Genomic DNA, 18,139 nt, shown 5'->3' on the forward strand with positions numbered 1-18,139 from the left:
TCTGAAATGCATCTTTGTTCCCGAGAACTTGCAGGGTACGATTAGCAGAAAGATGCTTAGGATATATATACATGGAGGAGGCGATGGCAACAATCTTTCTTCAATAAGAGGCAGTGTGGGTGGTGGTAAAGAATTCAAGCCCTTTTGTCATCTGATTTACATCTGAAGCCCAACTCAGTAACTTGACCTTGCATGGACTGTTTAATCTAAGCCTCAGTTTGCTCATCTGTAGAATGGGGGAGAAACAACGGAACCTACCCATAGGATTGCAGACAGGATTAAAGGAGACGCTCCCAGAGAGCCTATCATAACATCAGCAATGAAATAAATTCTTTTTTGATTGCCAATGATTATTATCATCATTACCATCATCAACAACACCTGTACCCTGACAACGATCCAGATGCTTCCAGGGTCAGGGGGCTGATGGGGTCCAAAGAAAGCTCATTCCATTGTTGGGCGAATCTGAACCTGAAGAGCCAGCATGTGCTTCTGTGTAACACCCACCCCCGCGTCCTCGCAGTTTCAGGCACCAGAAGAGCAGCTGTGAACCTGATAAGGAATCGACCCTCCTCCTCCTTGGTCCTGCCCGCAGCTCCCTGCCAGCACAGATCCAGGGCAAGGACACCACTGAAAGCGTGGCACGCCATCAGCGTGCTCTGAGGGTGCCCACTCAAGCAAGCCCACCATCCAGGAGGCTCCAGGGCTCTTCACGGAAACTGTTAAAACTGCCCAGGGTGCACAGAGCTTTTAGGAATGGTTCTGGGACCCCGACTGAAAACCATCACAGGGGCCGCTCAGGGAGGCCCCTCTGGTCTCCTCGTGGCTCCCTGGAGAACCAAAGCCCAGAGTGGCCAGCCCTGGAGGGCCTCCTTCATCCGGGTCCAGGACTCTCACCATCCACAGACGGGAGGGTGGTCCTCCCGCCCTGGCTCCACCTGTTCTCTCGTTTGCCAAAGTGGCCAGTCCCACTGAAACCCAGCAGGAGCTCGTGGGGCTCCTGGGCACCAAAATCTTCTTATGTGACTGTTTCTTCTATGCAGGAAACAGCCTTTTGCCTCCATGACCTTCCCTGAGGTCCAGAGTTGCTAATCAGGGAAGGGAGGGGATGCAGAGACAAGGGAGGAGCGGCCACAAGCAATAGCAGACGCTTGGGGCAGGGTCCTGGTTCCACCTTGAGGGAGGCACAGAACAGTATCTTTGAACTCCTTACAGAACTAAAGTGGCAGTGTTGGCCTCCCTTGTGGGTCAGATGGTAAAGAACCTGCCTGCAATGCAGGAGGCCCGGGTTTGATCCCTGCGTCAGGAAGATCCCCTAGAGAAGGGAATGGAAACCCACTCCAGTATCCTTGCCTGGAGAATTCCATGGACAGAGGAGTCTGGCGGGCTGCAGTCCACGGGGTTGCAAAGAGTCGGACACGACTGAATGACAAACACACAAAGTCCAGGCAAGAACACTGGAGTTGGTTGCTATTCCCTTCTCCAGGGGATCTTCCCAACCCAGGGATCAAACCCCGGTCTTCTGCATTGCAGGTAGGTTCTTTACCACTGAGCAACCTGGAAAGCCCGCTTACAAAAGGAAAAGCCCCAATAAATGGACAATGAAGTATCTGATGAGGCATTCTTCATTTCAGAGAGAAGGTCACAGTTTGATAACCTCAAGAACCACAGAAATTCATCAGGAGACCACCTAAAGCCAGATTAAAGGAGTGCACACCCTAATCTGATCAGCAACCCCATCCTTGAACCACTGCTATAGAACTCCCCAAATCCTCCTGGGTTGGGACACACATTTTTGAGGGCACGAGCCTGCTGTGTCTCCATTTGCCTGGCAAAGCAATAAAGCTATTCTTTTCTACTTCACTCGAAACTTGTCTCTGAGATTCAAACGGGCACCTGTGTACAGAGGCCGAGTTTTCGGCATCACCACCAAGCCCATCCAGACCAGTGTTGGGGCAGAGGGAACCTGGGCACAGGTTCCCCACAGGTTCCCCACAGGGTCACCCCAAACTCTGGCTTCCTGGCTTCATGAAGAAACGGATGGTTTCCTGGGAAGGACAGAACCTCAAGCAGTTAAATCCCCCTCCTCTCATTTGCATTCCTGTCCCTGATCTGTATCAACATCCCCAGGGCAAGACAATCTTGTTTCCCCAACAAAACCTGTTATGCACATCAGGCCTAGGGATTAATTACCAGGCACAGGGTCCGGGGCCAATAAAACAGGATGCGGGGAGAGCCAGGAGAGAGGCTGGAGGCCGCCTGGCTTCGGGGGCAGCTGCTTCGCATACACACTTTCACCTGCCCTCGCTGAGACCCGGCTCTCTCTCTCTCTCTGTGTTCCCCTTTCTCCCCACTTGGCAGTGTGCTGGGGAAGCGGGCCAGGCCAACCCGTGCGGGGGCATAACAGGAAGCGGAGATAAGTCCAAATGCCCAGAGGGTCCCACTTCCGTGTTCCCCCTGAATTTCCCTCCCGAATAGAATCTATCCATCGCTTACAGATCCCGGGAAGCCACATGCCACGGCCCTCTGTTGGACCCAGGCCCCTCCGACAGCTCCCCTGAGATAGCAGCATTTTCTCAGGAGGGAGGGATCTGGTCACAGCTCATGCTGGCATTGAGCCTCTCTGCCCTAATCATCACCTCTGCCCTGTCCAAGGCTGCCTGGACCACCCTATCGGGGTGACTCCCCCAGCCCACCCTCTAGTCTTCCTCTGCTGGCTTAGCCCGCAGGATCTTCTCACCCCAGAGCAAGGCTGCCTTGACCCCCCCCCACACCCAACCCCCTGCAACTGCCACCATCCCAGCCTCTCTGTAGCCCTGGACCAGAGCTGCCCCGAGCTGCCATCCCAGCCCGCTCCCCGTTCAGGTGCCCCTCCAGGACACGGCGGGACCCCGGCGGCCCGGAGGGAGGAAGGGGGCGGCGTGCTTGCCTGTACTCCAGGGAGAACTTGGTCAGCTCTCGGTCGTTGTGCAGCCACTTGAACTCCAGCGGCCAGCTGCCCTCGGCCATGCACGTGAGCACCAGGCGGTTCCCCTCCAGGTGCACCTGCGTCCGCACCGGCTCCGTCTTGAAATAGGGGGCCACGTCATCTGCGGGGAACAGAGACACCGAGGCGCCCGTTACCACTTCTCTCTTGCCTGCAGTCGCTCACCTGGAGCCTGGCCTCTGGGAGGCAGACGGGGCAGGCGCAGCGGATGATGGGCGAAGGTCCTGTGCCCGGGAAGGGCTGGAACTCAGGTCAGTGCGACTTCAGGGCTTGTATGCAGAGTGACCTCTCCCCACCGGCCTCCTCCCAGAAGGCCCTGGGCCCGACACTTGGCTGCCGCCCCGAGGCTCTAGGACTTTCGGTCTCTCCCCCCGGGGGATCCCTATCCATCCGACACCCTTTGCTTCCGGTTTCTCCTTCCAGAGAAGAAGGAAGGGTGGGGGGAGCACTTTTGCACTTTAGCCAAAGGGAAAGTAAGTGCCACGTGGGAAAGGAGGGCAAGGGGGCATGGATAAACCGGGAGACAGGAGCTGACACTCACGCTACTTATGAGGACCTCCTGCTCAGCCCTCTGTAACGACTTTCATGGGAACAGAATCTCGAAAAGAGTGGATGCATGTACACGTATAACTGATCCACTTTGCTGTGAAGCAGAAGCCAACACAACATTGTAAATCACCTATGCTCCACAACAAATTAATTAAAAAAAAATCTCAAGGGAAACAGGGGTAGGACACCTGGGTTGGCAGGAGTGGCACGTGATGGGGGTGGCCGGAGTCCTGCTTCCCAAGGCTGCAGGAAACCCTTCCAGGCGCCAACGGCGGGGTCCCTCTCGGGGGCCCCCTCCACCGCCAGGCTGGTAGGTCTTCCACCCGAGATTCTGGGCCAGCCTGCCTCGACCTCTTCACTCACACACCAGGTTGGCTGCAGGGCCAGAAGAAATGCCACTGGCTAGGCTGCCGGCATGGGGTACAGTCCTTGCTCTGCTCTTCTCTAACCCTCTGACCCGACTCAGTCCAGCCAAGCATGAGGCCCCCCCCACCCAGCTCCCCTAGACACAGACAATGCACGCGGGGCCCCAGACTTCAGGGACCACTGAGACCAAAAGCGTTGGGTGGAAATAGAGGCTTTCTGTCTGCCGGCCAGTCGGAAAAGGGGCAGAAGTGAAATCGACGAGGGGTTTGACAAACGAGCTGGGAGACGCAGCAAGGGGGAGAGGGCCTCCACGCCCGTCGTTGAGCAGACCTGTGTTTCGGGGAGGGGCCCGCCCTGGAAACAACACAGAGACTGAAGTACTGCCAGGTTCCGGGTCGCCATGGACGGAGGGGTGTGGTGGGCTACAGTCCATGGGGTCGCAGAGTCGGACACGACCGGGCGGCTTCACTCACCGGGTCTACGAGCAAGCCCATAACCAGGTGGGATGATCAGAGAGGGGTTAGAAGCCTGCCCCGGGTCACACAGCTGGAAGGCAAGCAGCCAGCCCTGCAGGCTGAGTACTTAACCCTGCACTTGACCATGGAGGCGAAACGTGGATGAAGAGGAAGATGGGTTTAAGGCACCCACACGCAGACTCAATGCCTTTGCGTCTGATAGACGGAGGAAGTGAGCTCCAGGAAGCACTGTTCACCAGCTCATCCAGAGAGCACGCTCTGTGCGGGGGCTCTGATCACTTGCTGCTCAGAGCAGGGCTCCCTTCGCTCTCAGGGGTACGGCCCGGGGACCCCGCAGCCCTGAGCTGCAACAAGGGTGAGTCAGGTCCAGGCCTGAAAGTGAAGAGTGAAAGAGAAGTCGCTAGTTTGTGTCTGACCCTTTGCGACTCCGTGGACTGTAGCCCACCAGTCTCCTCCATCCATGTGATTTTCCAGGCAAGAATACTGGAGTGGGTAGCCACTCCCTTCTCCAGGAGATCTTCCCGACCCAGGGATCGAACCCTGGTCTCCCTCATTGTAGGCAGACACTTTACTGTCTGAGCTTGCCAGACCCAAATCCAAGCACTTTCCTCCCATCACCCTGCCCGAGGGGTGGGCGGTACTCAAAGTCAGAAAGCTGCTGGCAAATCAGGCACTGGGAATCGGCCCTCCAAGCCTTGTGGGTCTGTGCTCAGCTGCCTGGGTGTGGACACGTATTCATCTCGCTGAGTCTCAGTTTCTCCATCAGGAACACAGGAAGAAACAGCCACTGTGATATCTTAAGAGTTAAATTAGATAGTCACTCAGTTGTGTCCCACTCCTTGTGACCCCATGGACTGTAGCCCACCAGGCTCCTCTGTCCGTGGGATTCTCCAGGCAAGGATACTGGAGTGGGCAGCCATGCCCTCCTCCAGGGGATCTTCCCGACCCAGGGATTGAGCATTGCATTGCAGGCAGATTCTTTGCCACCTGAGCCGCCAGGGAAGCCCACTGTTAAATGAGATAACAACTGTGAAAATGCTAGGTCTGTGCCTGGCCCAGAGTAAATGTTCTGCAAATGTTTATTTCGTTCCCAACATCAGAGAATCGGTGTCCGTGCCACGGAAGGGGGTTCCATCACCCTTGGCGCTGACTGACACCCCAAAGAGACCTTGGTCTGAGAGTTAGTGATCCAGTAGGAGCCCAGACAGTGAAAAACATAAGACACGATTCTCCAGGCCTCAGGTATGGGACAAGCCAGAGAAAGGGGCAGTTGTCTGGGGTCGGGGAGGCAGTGACTCAAGGGTGGAAGGGAGTGAACCCAGCTGCGGCCTGGCAGGCTGAGGGGGGGTGGGCGGTGTGCAGGGGCTGGGGGGAGCAGGGCCCCCTCCTGCATCCCAGGTGGAATCTTTGGAGTATCAGTGGAGCTTGGAGGCCTGGATCCCCGCTCTATCCTCTCATCCTCAGATTTAACCAGGGTTGGGCATCCTTGGGTTTCAGATAAGGTTCCGCACTTGTGACAAAGACTCTCTCTGAGCTTCTGCACAGATCGACAACTCAGGACAAGCCGTGTGTCGGCTTGGGGCCCAGGCCCACCAGCTGGCCGCAGAGATTCCCACCCCAGCCCAAGGTCCCTCCATCTTCACTAGGGACTGTGAGTCTTCCTGGACCCCTAGTCCTGCTGCAGACCCTCGCCGTGGGGGCCACGGGAGGGCAGGCCGGGGGTGGACCGACAGGGGCCGGGAGCAGGTGGACCACTCTGCCCCTAGCATCTCCCTGCGGGACGCGGATGTTCCCGTCTCAGAGCTGACGCCGCTCACTCGCACGTCGGCCCATCACTCTGTCACGTGAGCCCACTGCCTTAAAGACGGCTGAAGCGGAGCCTCTCCTAGAGTGTGTCCTGAGCGGATGGCTGACCCCCCCCAACCCAGTCCCCCGTTTCTGGGATCCTCCCGCATCTCTCGAGCTAGAGGCAGGAAGGCACTCATTTGCCAAGAAAAACGATTCCCCACCCTCGGAGGCAGCCGGCTCCTCTGTTTAACAAATGGGCACATTCGCACTTCAAAGGCGCATTCATATTCTCCAGCAGCTTTCAAGAGCCCTTTGAATCGCGTTCTTAAAAACCCTCTGTTAGCTCCTGTCAACCCTCGTTTGTTTTAAAACAATAACGCTCCCAGCCCCCAAAGATCAAATCCCTTGGAGGTGGGCTGACTCAGAGCCAGAGGAGTGGGTTGTGGGTGGCAGGTGTGTTTGCACACGCACACGGGCACACGTGCCCGGCACCCACACCCCGGCCTCTGCCACCCAGTTCGCGGGTCATGTGCCCGCCACGTCTGCAGTCGCCAGTTCATTCCTCAGGCTCTCCTAGGGGCGCCAGTCTGGAGCCAAATGGCTTCTGCTTGGATGGGCTGATTCCAGAGGCTGCCGGAGATAATGACTTGAGGGAAGAGGGGAGGTGGGGCGTTAGCCTTTCCTGAGAAACTGCTAGGTACCCAGATCAGAGCAGCTTTCCTCATTCCAAGCAATCCTAACAAGGCTCCTGGCTGAGGCCAAGGCTCCCTGCCCCAAGACCCTGAGATGCGGCCACACCTCCCTTCCCGAAGATGAAAGGCCCCTCATGTCGGGACTCATGTTGGGATACAGGGATTTGGGACGGAGGCCCATGCAGAACTGAGAGCAGGCGTGGTAGTGAGTCCTGCCAGCCTGTTTTCCTAGATGGGCCGGCCCTGCCCCAAAGCAGAGGGGGCTGGGTGTGTGTGAGCTGTAGCCGGAAAGACTGATGGGAGAAGGATGCTGGTGGGAACAGCCTGTGTGTGATGTCTTTGAGCATGCATCTGTGTGCATCTCTGTATGTATGTAAGTATGTATGTATGTATCCACGTGTATGTGTCTGTGTGTTCATGTGTGTGTCTGGATGACGCTCTGCATGTGTATCTGTGTGTGTGTGTGTGTGTGTGTGTGTGTGTGCATGCTTATATGCAGGAACAGATTTCTGCATCATGACTGCACAGGTGGGTAACACAGATCATTGACCTTGAGCAAGTGACTTTGACTTTCTGCACTTCAGTGTCCTTAGCTGTAAACTGGGGATATGTTTGTTGTGAGGCTTTAATTAAAAAACATAAAGTGCTTAGGAAAGGAAAGTGACTGGTTTGTGCTATGGGAGAGGCAGTTATTACCACTCTTGATCATATAGGCAGAGGGGCAGATCCCCTGGGGGGAAGAACCCATACACTCTTGGCAGGGGCCAACAGCCTCTCAACCTTAGTTCTGGGATTGTGCAGTACACAACTTGGACTACTGCACATGACAGCCCTGCTAGCCACATTCTCAGTGGGGAAGGGATAACGGAGAATGGAGAAGGGTTGACAGAATCAACGTTCCACAGAGGTCATTCTCGTCAACTTTTCCTCACTTTGAAAACATACACATAGATGTTTTCTTAAGCTAGACAAAGTGACTCAAAAACTCACACTTAAGAAAACCACAAAAGAATAGACAAGAAAATTCTGAAAAAGAATGGCATGCAGAAGAGATTAGCACACATATCAAACTATATCATAAAGCTGCAATCATTAAAGCAGTGTGTTCTTTTTCAAATGAACCGATGAAGCAATGAACCAGAGAGTCTAGAAATAGACCCCAGTATGTATGAGATATTTAAGAGAGGATTAAAGTAGAATTTCAGGTCAGTGGGGAATAGATCAATTATTCAACAAATGCCTTAGAGCAACCAGGATGCCATTTGAGGGGAAAAATCAAGCTGAATCTATTCCCCACACTTTACTGCAAAATAAATGCTAGATGGATCAACGTTTTAAACAAGAAAAATGAAATTCTAAAAGAACTAGAAAAAACCACAGGGGCTTAAAAATACACAGTCTCAGCAAAGCAAAGAATTTACCAAATACTTTCTAAGTGCTACACAAACTCCAGAAAGTCATAAAAACAGGTTGATACCTTCAACTATATAAAAATCTTGCATGGAAAAAAAAGATACCCATAAACAAAAAGCAACAAATGACAAACTGGGGGAAAATATTTGCAACTTCTATCATGAACAAAGAGCTCATTTTCCTGATATAAAAAATATTCTCATAAATCAATAAGAAAAAGATGAACAAACCAACAGAAAAATGGGCAGAGGATATGAACCGTTCACAGAGGAGAATTACAAATAACTTGGAAACACAGACAAAGATGCTGAACTTTGCGATAAGAGAAAGGCAAGGCAAACTCAATAAGATACTTTTTTTTTCTATCACATTGGCCAAGATTTGAAAACGCGATAAAACCCCGGGGCTGGCCAGCCTGCGGAGATCCAGGCCTCACGCACACAGCTTGGCAATTCCATCAAAACTAAAAATGCACCCCTCCATCCACCAACTCTTTAAGGGATTTCTCCTTCATACACACACACACACACACACACACACACACCCCACACACACTTGTGCATGGATAAAGTGATAGCACTGCAAGGCAACACTATGTTTTGTATCAGCAAAAGCTTGAAAATGACCTGAATGTCTGTCAAGAGGGCGCTGGTTAAAGAAATGACTGCACCTCCTAACAGTAGAATTCTCTGCACCGAAAGTCTCTGGAACAAATCCTGAGACCTCCTGTTAAGTGAAAAGAGCAAGGTGTAGAATGGGGTGCGTAATCAGCCATCACTTGGGCACACTTTTTTCTTCAAGGAAAAAAGTAGATTTGCTTGTACAGACACAGGCTTTTCTAGAGGGTCACACAAGAAACTGGGCTCAGTGACGCTTTAGGGAGAACTGTGGGACTGGGGCTGGGAGGGAGGGGCCCACACTTTTTTATTCTCTGTCTTTTCGTAACTTTTAGAAAGCGTTTTATTGCTGTTGCTGTTTAGTGGCAAAATCATGTCTGACTCTGCGACCCCAGGACTGTGGCCCGCCAGGCTCCTCTGTCCATGGGATTTCCCAGGCAAGAATACTGGAGTGGATTATTTCCTTCTCCAGGGGATCTTCCTGACCCAGGGATCGAACCTGAGTCTCTTTCTTGAGAGCATTCTTGGAGATTCTAGCAGAGGAATGCAGCTACTCATATACCTTGACCAAAGATGGGTCCTTCTCTGTTGGGGCTGGCTGTCCTTTTTGACCGAGCTTCGGGAGGGACGCACGTGGGGCGGTGAGGGGGGAAGGGGACACAGGCCTGGCCAGCCAGGTCAGCCGAGTCACCCTGGTGATCAGTGGGGTGACGGATGTCGCAACCTGATCGCCCTCACATCCCGGAGTCTCTCTCCCAGCAGGCAGGTTCTTTACCGCTGAGCTACCAGGGAAGCCCCACTGTGCCCTGTAGGTATGGATTATTTATTTATAATCAGCTGGTAAAGAATCCGCCTGCAATGCGGGAGACCTGGGTTCGATCCCTGGGTTGGGAAGATCCCCTGGAGAAGGGAAGGGCTACCCACTCCAGTATTCTGGCCTGGAGAATTCTACGGACTGTACAGTCCATGGGTTTGCAAAGAGTCGGACACGACTGAGCGACTTTCCCTTTTCATTCATTTACAATCAGATATAAGCACGCAGATGCAGACACGTCTGTGAGTGGACAGGGTGCGCGGTCACGGGCAGCTCTGCTGGCCGTGCAGGAGAGGACAGGTCTTCTGTGTGCATGCGACTCAGGGGTGTGGAGCGGCTCGGGGCAGGGGCGTCCCTGATCACCAGAGCCTAAGCTTCTCAAGGAAGAGCCACCGACAGAGGCGAACAAGCGGCCTCGGTCCTGGGCTTCCGTCTGGTTCCGCAGAACAGCTGCAGGACCCCTGGCCGCCTGTTCCTCTCAATTCCCACTAAACAACCCCACCGTCATTCTTCCACTGCAAGCTACAGGCGAAATGGTCCCACACAGATGCTATCACAACTTTAACCTCCCCCCTCCCTTCAGCCCCTAGCACAATAATGCCATATTTCTCCAGAGCCTACCCCATGTCTCCTGGGATCTGACCTCCCAGCCAGCTCAGCCCTGGGAAGCCTACCCCGCCTGGAGCCAGACTCCCGCCAGCTGGGAGTGCTGGCCAGGGTGAAGACCTCCACCCCCAACTAATGCTGCTAACTGGCCAAAAGATGCCTGTGTGCCCTCTAGAGCCTGCTTCATGGGGCACCAAGCCTGGACTACACCCTCCCCAGCTCTGAAGGACCCCACAGCCTCTCCCTTTGAGCAGCAACTCAGCCATCTCTTCTCTGGAAAGCTTGGGGATGGGGTGGAGGCTGGGATTCCTGCAACTTCTTGCCTCACCACCCCCTAGCCTCTGCACTAGGCTAGATTGACCTCCGTGGTCCCGGATTGACCTCCGTGGCATCCTAACTGGTCCCTTCTCCGGATCCGGCTGGACCCCAGGTCAGAGGAGGCAGAGGCTCCCGGCAGGCCCCTCTCCACAAAACCCTCCTTTCTCCACACTTCTATTTCTGCTGCCTTGATTTCACATTCTCTCTCAAACTCCCCACACATGAAGTGCTTTATGTCCATCGTTTCAGTTAAGAGTCACAGGGACTTTTCAAGGTCAGTGCTCTCTTTGTCCCCATTTTACAGATGAAACTCGGGAATAGACAAATAGACATTACGTCTATTTGCCACGTAGACATAACCCCAGATCTGGCACACTCCAGAGTTTGAGATCCTTTCTGTAGGTGACAGGGGGCTTCCCTATGAGCTGTCCCACTCTTCACACCCCGACCTGTGGCATCACAGGGGCTAAGTGAGGGATGGTGGCCTCTCTCAGGGATTGGAAGCTATACCAGCTGTGTGGCAGAGGTGTTACTACCCCAGTTTTCAATGTCATGGCTCAGGACTAGATTGGGGATGAGGGTGAAGCAGGTGGGCTGGCCAGGCATGGGTCCAGAGGATGCTGGAAGGATAATAGGGCACAATCACCCAGGGAAGAGTGGTCCATCCAGGGGTGAGGGTTATGGAGGGCTTGGCTAGTGTGATGCAGGCAGGGAAACCTGGGGATAAGACGGTGATGAACAGATGTGGGTGGGAGGGGTCAAGTAAAATGAGGCAGGGACTGGAGTCCCGGGGGCTTCTTGGGAAGGAAAGGCAGGCCTGGGGTCCCCATCTCACATCTCTGCTCACCACCCAAGGCCCCAGGTGCACCCTTTCCCAAGGGGCTGGCTTGAAGGTCCCAGTGGGAGGCAAGAAACTGGGTTTAAATGCCCGTTGCTATGCCAAGTAAAGTGTGACCTTGAACAGAGTAATTTCCCCAGGCTTACTGGTCTGTTTGCAGAAGAGATTCCAACCTCTGCCCCAGAGACTCCTGGGAGGACTAAGTGAGCCAACGTATGTCAAGTTCAGAGCACAGCGCTTGACCCTACGTAAGCTATTTCTTGCTCTTCAGTCCAGGAGGTGATCACAGGAGGAGGAGATGGGGAAATGGGGTCCAGGGGTAATATCACCATCCCACCTAGTTTCCCCTGACTTGGTCGCACCCCTTTATGGAGTCCATTGTCTCCTGAATGTCCCAGGTCTCAGCTTTCAGAATTTGAGGCCACTTCAAGCTGGCTCAAGAGCCAGGTCTGGCTTTGGGATGGCTTGTTAGGCCCTGAGCAAAGGTTTGGGACCGGGGTAGGAGCTCCTGGAACTTCTGCACCATGCCAGCGATGCCTTTTCCTCCGAAACCCAGGTCAGGGGGGTGCTGAGCCTGGGGGCTGCCTGAGCGGGGCTCAGGAGTAGGGAGCTGTGGGCCCCTGAAGAGCGCCATGCAGAAGCCTGTTTGAGCCCTGCCCCCCTAAGAAATGTTCGGGGTTCACACGTGGCAGGCAGATGCTAGCAGGCAGACAGGGGACGCCCGGCTCCCCAGCTGTTCTTCTCCCCCTCGCACCCCGCGCCTGACACGCCTGCCCCCCTCAGCCCCCTAGTCCCTCCGCTCCGCCTCCCCTTCCCCTCACTGCTTCACCCACAAATGAGATGCTAATTTATGCCCCTTTCCTGTCTCCTAGCAGATGCCTGGCCCAGCTCGGCCCCGTGCCGCCCGCATGCCAAGTGCTTCATTAGCCAGGAAAGAAGGCCCTCGCTCTCCTTAATCTAATCCTCGCCGGTGACCTTCAGGAAACCGGGCACCTCCTGACGTCCGGGGCCTGGGAGGGCGCGGCAGTCAATTACGCCTCGGTCTCCACAGCTGCAGCCGAATGGATTTCTCGCTCAGAAAAGCGTGTTCAAAAAGCATCTAATGGAACGGATCATCAATTTGTTTGAATACACATCTAATCTGATTAAGGGGGGCCGGGCCACCAGGGCAGCCAGGGCAACCGAGCCCCGACACGGCCCTGGGGAGTGGCGGGTGGGGCGGAGGGGCCCCGCCTGGGGAAAGCGGGGGGATGGGGGTGTGTGTGTCCCAAGCACCCTGCCTCCATCTCCCCTGCCGGCTGGCCCACTGTTCATCAGCCAGAGAGTCTCCCTCCTGCCTGCTCCCTCTTCAGGGCTCAAGGGGCCGGGCTCCAGGGCCCCCAGACTTCTGGGGTTACCGCCCTCACAGCACGGAGGACACAGACAGGAGCCGCACGTGTGGCGAGGCCCAGGCTCGCCTGTCATCCACCGGAAGATTGCGGACGGACCCCTTCGCCTCCCTGGCCCCTGAGCATGGCGCTGAGTCTGACCTACAGGAGGTCAGAGCCATGAAAGGAAAAAAAAAACAAAACAGACAAGTGAACTTGCGGTTGAACTTGGCCAGGCCACCTCCCTCTCGAGAGCTGATCCTCCTCCGTGTTCTCCCCACTCTGCCGTTGCGAGGTCTGGACAGTCGAGTGGGTTACAAGCCAGGGCCCTGGCGTGGGGTTGCTCGGGTCTGAGTCCTGGCTGGGCTTGTCATTGTTCACTCAGTCGTGTCGGACTCTCTGTGACCCCATGGACTGAAGCTCACTAGACTCCTCTGTCCATGGGATTCTCTAGGCAAGAATACTGGAGCGGGTTGCCATTTCCTCCTCCAGGGGATCGTCCCGACCCAGGGATCCAACATGCGTCTCCTGCATTGGCAGGCAGATCCTTTACCGCTGAGCCATTTGGGAAGACCCCTGGCTTGACTACTCTCCAGCTCCGGGACCCTGGACATCTCTCTGTAACCCCTCCGCATTTCAGAGTCTACAACGGAAAAAGGGGATAATAGCAGTGCCTACCCCATAGCCTGTGGAGAGGGGTAAGTGGTTCGGCCAGGACCCACATGAAGAGCCCACACAAGGGGAGCTCCTATTATGCTTATTGTTACTTGGTGTAACCTCTGCAAACCCATCTCACAGTCAGGGGGCCTCCTGTGGAACCACACAGGTAAATAACACCAGAGCATTCCCAGCCTTGCATGGAAAAAAGATGGTTCTCATTTCCGATGGGTTTATTCTGCAATTAACAGAGGGGAAGGGAGCCCTGCCATACATTTCAGCTGCAGGGTTCAAAGATTAAACTTATACCATTGATTAGAATGCTTTTATCTAACGGTGCTATTATCATTTCAGTGTATTCAGATTCATTAGAGCTATAAAAATGGTGAGAATAAAACTCTCCCTAACTCTTGGAATCCTTCCCAAGAAGCTCCATGATGCCACGTGGAGGATGCTTGTCTTCCCCTTGGTGACCCCGAGGTGACATCAGCTTGCAGCAATTCTCCTGCTTCACGGAAGGAACTTAAGACAACCCCCCCTCCCCCGCACCGGTGGGGGGATGAGGGGCTTGCCAAAACTCAGGTTTAGGGGTCAGCTGACTGGCCAGGCCCAACAGACACTTGTCCCACCTGGCATCTATCAGTCCTCCAGCTTCTTCTCTTTAAGATCCCCTCGCAGGTGAGCTCTCTCCACCACGTGGGTACCACTCTCACCTGCTCCCCTAAGCTCTGGTGATGGAGAAACGCTCACATCTCACAGGCCTGGGGAGGCCGAGAACAAGGACTGGGCGGCTTGGAGATGCTTCCGGGACCGCACAGCCGGTGGAAGCCCCGTCTACCGCGGCCAGTGACGACACCACCAGACACAGGTCGCAGAAGGGCTGCGCTGGGAGCAGTGGACAGCGGTCCTAAGCTTCACGTGCCACACTTCCCAAGGGTGATCCCCCTTTCTGCCCATTTCCCGCCCTTGAGAAAGGCCATGACCTCAAGGAAGACAGAGCACTGGGCCTGAAGAAGGGGCGACAGGCAGTGGGGGAAGCTGGTGGAAAATCTGACTTAGCATCAGCACCGACTTCCTAACATGCAGTGGGGAGGGCTGGGCGGGGCAGCTGGCCTCCCTGCTCCCAGACAGGCGCTTCCATCCGTGCTTTCTCCCCACCGCCCCTTCCCTGCGATCAGGCCGGGGCTGGAGGCAGCTCAGTCTTGGAAAAAGGGAAGAGAAGAGGACCTGTTTGTGGCAAGCCTAACACAAAGCTCACTGTCTTTTCTCATTTAATCCTCACGGCCACCTCGGGGTGGGCGCGGGGCGGGGGCTTACGCTTCCTGCTCCTTTAATGACTCTCATCGGAGGAGACAGGTGACCCAAGCGTCAGAGCCGGGTTTCGAACCCACGGCCGCCTGCCCTCCTGCGAAGCCTCCGAGGTCAGCGCCCAGCGCCGCGCCGGATCCCAGGGAAGGAGTCCGCGGCGGGGCCGGGAGGGGGAGCCGAGCCTGCCTCCGCGCGGAGGCTGCGAGATGGAGCCGCCGCCGGGAAGCGCGACATTCATCAGGCTGCTGACCCCGGCGCACCAGCGCTTTGTGGCGTGTAACAAAGACCGCGGAGCAGAAAATTGGAGTTCAATTTGCCGTCCGTCCCGTGCAGCGCGCAGCCCATTCCAGCCCCTGGCAGGCACCTCCGCGCTTCATCATAAATAATAACACCACGCGGCTCGATGGCCCTTTCAGCAGTTACAGGCCCCGAGCAATTTACAAGCTGGATGATACACGGGGGCCTGCACGCGCCTGCCCGCGGCGCACGTGGCCCCGCCCCAGTCACCTGCACGGGCACACGTGCCAGCGTCCTGCCTGCCGCCACCGCCTGGGCGTCGTGCCCCGTCGGAGGGACACGGACCCTGGTGCGTCCCCTGAGCACTGCCCCAGCCTCCTTCTAAGGCCCCGGTCATCGGCAGGAAGCCCCCTTCCTCCACCACCGCCTGGCAGGGACCGAGTCCTCGCTGCCCCTGCTGGGCCAAGAGTAGGTGCCATCCGTCTGTCTCTTTCCTCCTGTTTCAGTAAGAGACTCTGAATCCCAGGTGGTGCTAGTGGTAAAGAAACCACCTGCCAACGCAGGAGACATAAGAGACGTGGGTTCGATCCCTGGGTCAGGAAGATCCCCTGGAGGCGGGCAGGGCAACCCACTCCAGGATTCTTGCCTGGAGAATCCCATGGACAGAGGAACCTGGCAGGTAAGAGTCCATGAGGTCACAAACGGTCGGACATGATGGAAGCGTGCATGCACTGGATCTCTGATCCTGCCTGCCTTTGCCGTTACACAGTTTCTCTCCTCTAGACCTCACGGGGGAAGGTGGGGGTACAGGAGTCATTGGGACCCACCTCTTCAACCTCCCACTTAACAGAAGAGATGCCCAGGGGCCCCACGTCAGCTGCCTCGAGGAGACCAAGCCCAGAGCTCAGGCATCCGGTCATCGCCCCGGGAGAGTCAGGCAGTGGGAGCCCTGCTCAGGTGACCAGCCAGCCTCCTCTGAGCAGGCCTGGGGTCTTTCCCACAGGCAGGGGCTTTGGGCGGAGTGTGCTGGGAGCTCCAGCCCCCTTTCTCCCTCTTCCCATCAGAGCAGAGCCAAGTCCACACGCTGTGTGGCTCCATGGGTATGAAACACCCCAGAAGGGGAACGCAGAGACAGCACAGAAGTTGGTAGCTGCCAGGTGGTCGGGAGAAGGCAGGTGGGGCGTGACTGCTTAATGGGTACAGTGGGGGGCGGTGTCCTTGCTGCGGGATGAAATGTTTCGGAATCAAGTAGAGACGGTCAGTGTCCCACATCGCAAACGTACTCGGTGCCACGGAGCGTTTCACTCCACAGCGCTGGTTTCGCCTTATGAGTCTTATCTCAGTTGAGAGAAGGCAAGTCAGCCTGGTTCCAGCATGTTTCTCTGTCTGTCTCCGTCACTCAGCCCCCCTCTCAGCCCCCCACTGCACCCTCTCTGCCCCCAGCCCGCTCTGTTCCTTGGGGGGAGGCTGGGCAGGGCTTCGAAGTGCTCTTGCACACTCTAAGGGGTGTGCTGGCTGCTGCCTTCACCTCCTCCCCTGATGGGACGCTCAGGGTCCCTCCCAGTTCAGGGGCCTGAGGGGCCTGCTCTCTGGGTCACGGAGGGTGGACCGGGACTCCAGGAGGTCTCATGGGAACCAGGCCAAATGCCCATCCTGGCCTTAAACGAACACCCTCCCCAGCTGCTGCCCAAACTTAAGGGCTGAGTGCATGAGGGCAGAAAGCCTCTGCTTTGCAGGTGGACACGGGCTCCCCGCTCCACGCTTCTGAACGGAGTCAGTACCTGAGCTTTCTGAGCAGTCGCTTCCTCGGTGCAAGAGGGGAGTTCTGCCTCACCCCGCCTGCTGGGCCTCAGGAGGCTTCGCTGGGATAGCTCTTAAAGAAAGCAGGCTCAGAGGCCTGCTGGGGCCTGGGGCGAGCCTCACACTCTGAAGGCCTCCCGTGGTCCATTCACCATCCTGGGTCCAGGATGGGCCGGCATCTGGCAGGGTAGGGTCCCTCCCGGGTAGGGTCCTTCCTGCATCTGGTGCCTGGGAAGCGGCCGGGGTGGCGTTATAGGTAAACATCACGAGTGAGTTTTCTCGACGCTCCCACAAAACCCAGGGTGTGAACGAGGATGAGAAGTGGAGGAGGTGGGCTCAGCCCGAGGTGCAGGAGGCGGGGGCTGACCCCCAGCCAGGTGGGGGATGACGGCTGGGGGCCGTCTGGACCCCCATCCCCCAGGCTGCAACTGCCCCCACGGCCCACCTGCTCTGGCTGGCCTGCGCCTGCTCACGTGCCCTGGTAGCAGGTGGCTTTTCCGGACGCAGCCGGGCTGGTGGGCTCGGAGAAGCCAAGGGACGGAGCCAGCTGAAAGGAGGGGAGCGGAGGGGAGGGGCAGAGATAGGCGGCGGCCCCCCGCCCCATTCCAGGGGGCTGCATTCATTACCCTCGCCCGGGAGCCAGGCGGGACTCCCCGCCCCGCCTCTCCATTCTGTCCCTTTGAAAGCCCAGCGCCCATCTGTCGTGTGTTAGAGGCGGCCGAGCTGGAGGCTGCAGGCGGGGGTGAGGGCGTCTGCCCGCCACTGTTGATCCTGATGGTCACCCGCCCGGGGAGGTCAGGGGGCAGCCTCTCCCCTCAGCAGCCCCCCTCCTGCTCTCGCTCCCGACGCCGTGTCCCCAGATCTCATTGGGGTCCACAGCCCTCTCTGGAGGAGCCTGGGCCTTGGCAGCTGATGCCAGCGGCAAACGAGAGAGAGACAGGGATGCAGGAAAGTCACGTTAATGAGACGCAGGCCAGGTTTACCGAGAGCACCTCACGGGAGCCGCGGTCCATGTCAGGATGGGGTTTGCGTTCCGAGCACTGGCCCCCAGCCCTCCTGTTTGAGGGGCGAGGCGTGCAGGCGGCTGCTGGGGCTGGACCTCAGACAGAACCCTGAAAGCCACAGGCCAGCCCGGCCCAGCTCTGCCCGCGGCTTCTCACGGGCTCCACGCGCCCCGAACCGGAAGAAGCATCTCTCGAACTCGCCCGGTCCAACCCCTTTTATTGGCAGATGGCGAAACTGAGGCTGAGGGGTTTCAGTTGAGGTCCAGCTTTTCTGATACCAAGTCACTCTGCCTCGCTTGACAG

The 18,139-nt window shown here is 56.5% G+C and overlaps 1 protein-coding gene across 3 annotated transcripts in view; it reads right to left on the bottom strand.

The window, feature by feature from the left end:
* The window catches only part of SDK2 (sidekick cell adhesion molecule 2), a 261,245-nt gene that overhangs the window by 134,777 nt on the left and 108,329 nt on the right, over window positions 1-18,139 (bottom strand). For all 3 annotated transcript variants that reach the window (XM_065909896.1, XM_065909895.1, XM_065909894.1), the window contains exon 2: window positions 2,930-3,089. In XM_065909896.1, the coding sequence (XP_065765968.1) occupies window positions 2,930-3,089 (160 nt within the window). The remainder of the gene's footprint in view (window positions 1-2,929; window positions 3,090-18,139) is intronic.

Source organism: Muntiacus reevesi, chromosome 18 (assembly GCF_963930625.1).
Source record: "Muntiacus reevesi chromosome 18, mMunRee1.1, whole genome shotgun sequence".
Classification (NCBI taxonomy): domain Eukaryota; kingdom Metazoa; phylum Chordata; class Mammalia; order Artiodactyla; family Cervidae; genus Muntiacus; species Muntiacus reevesi.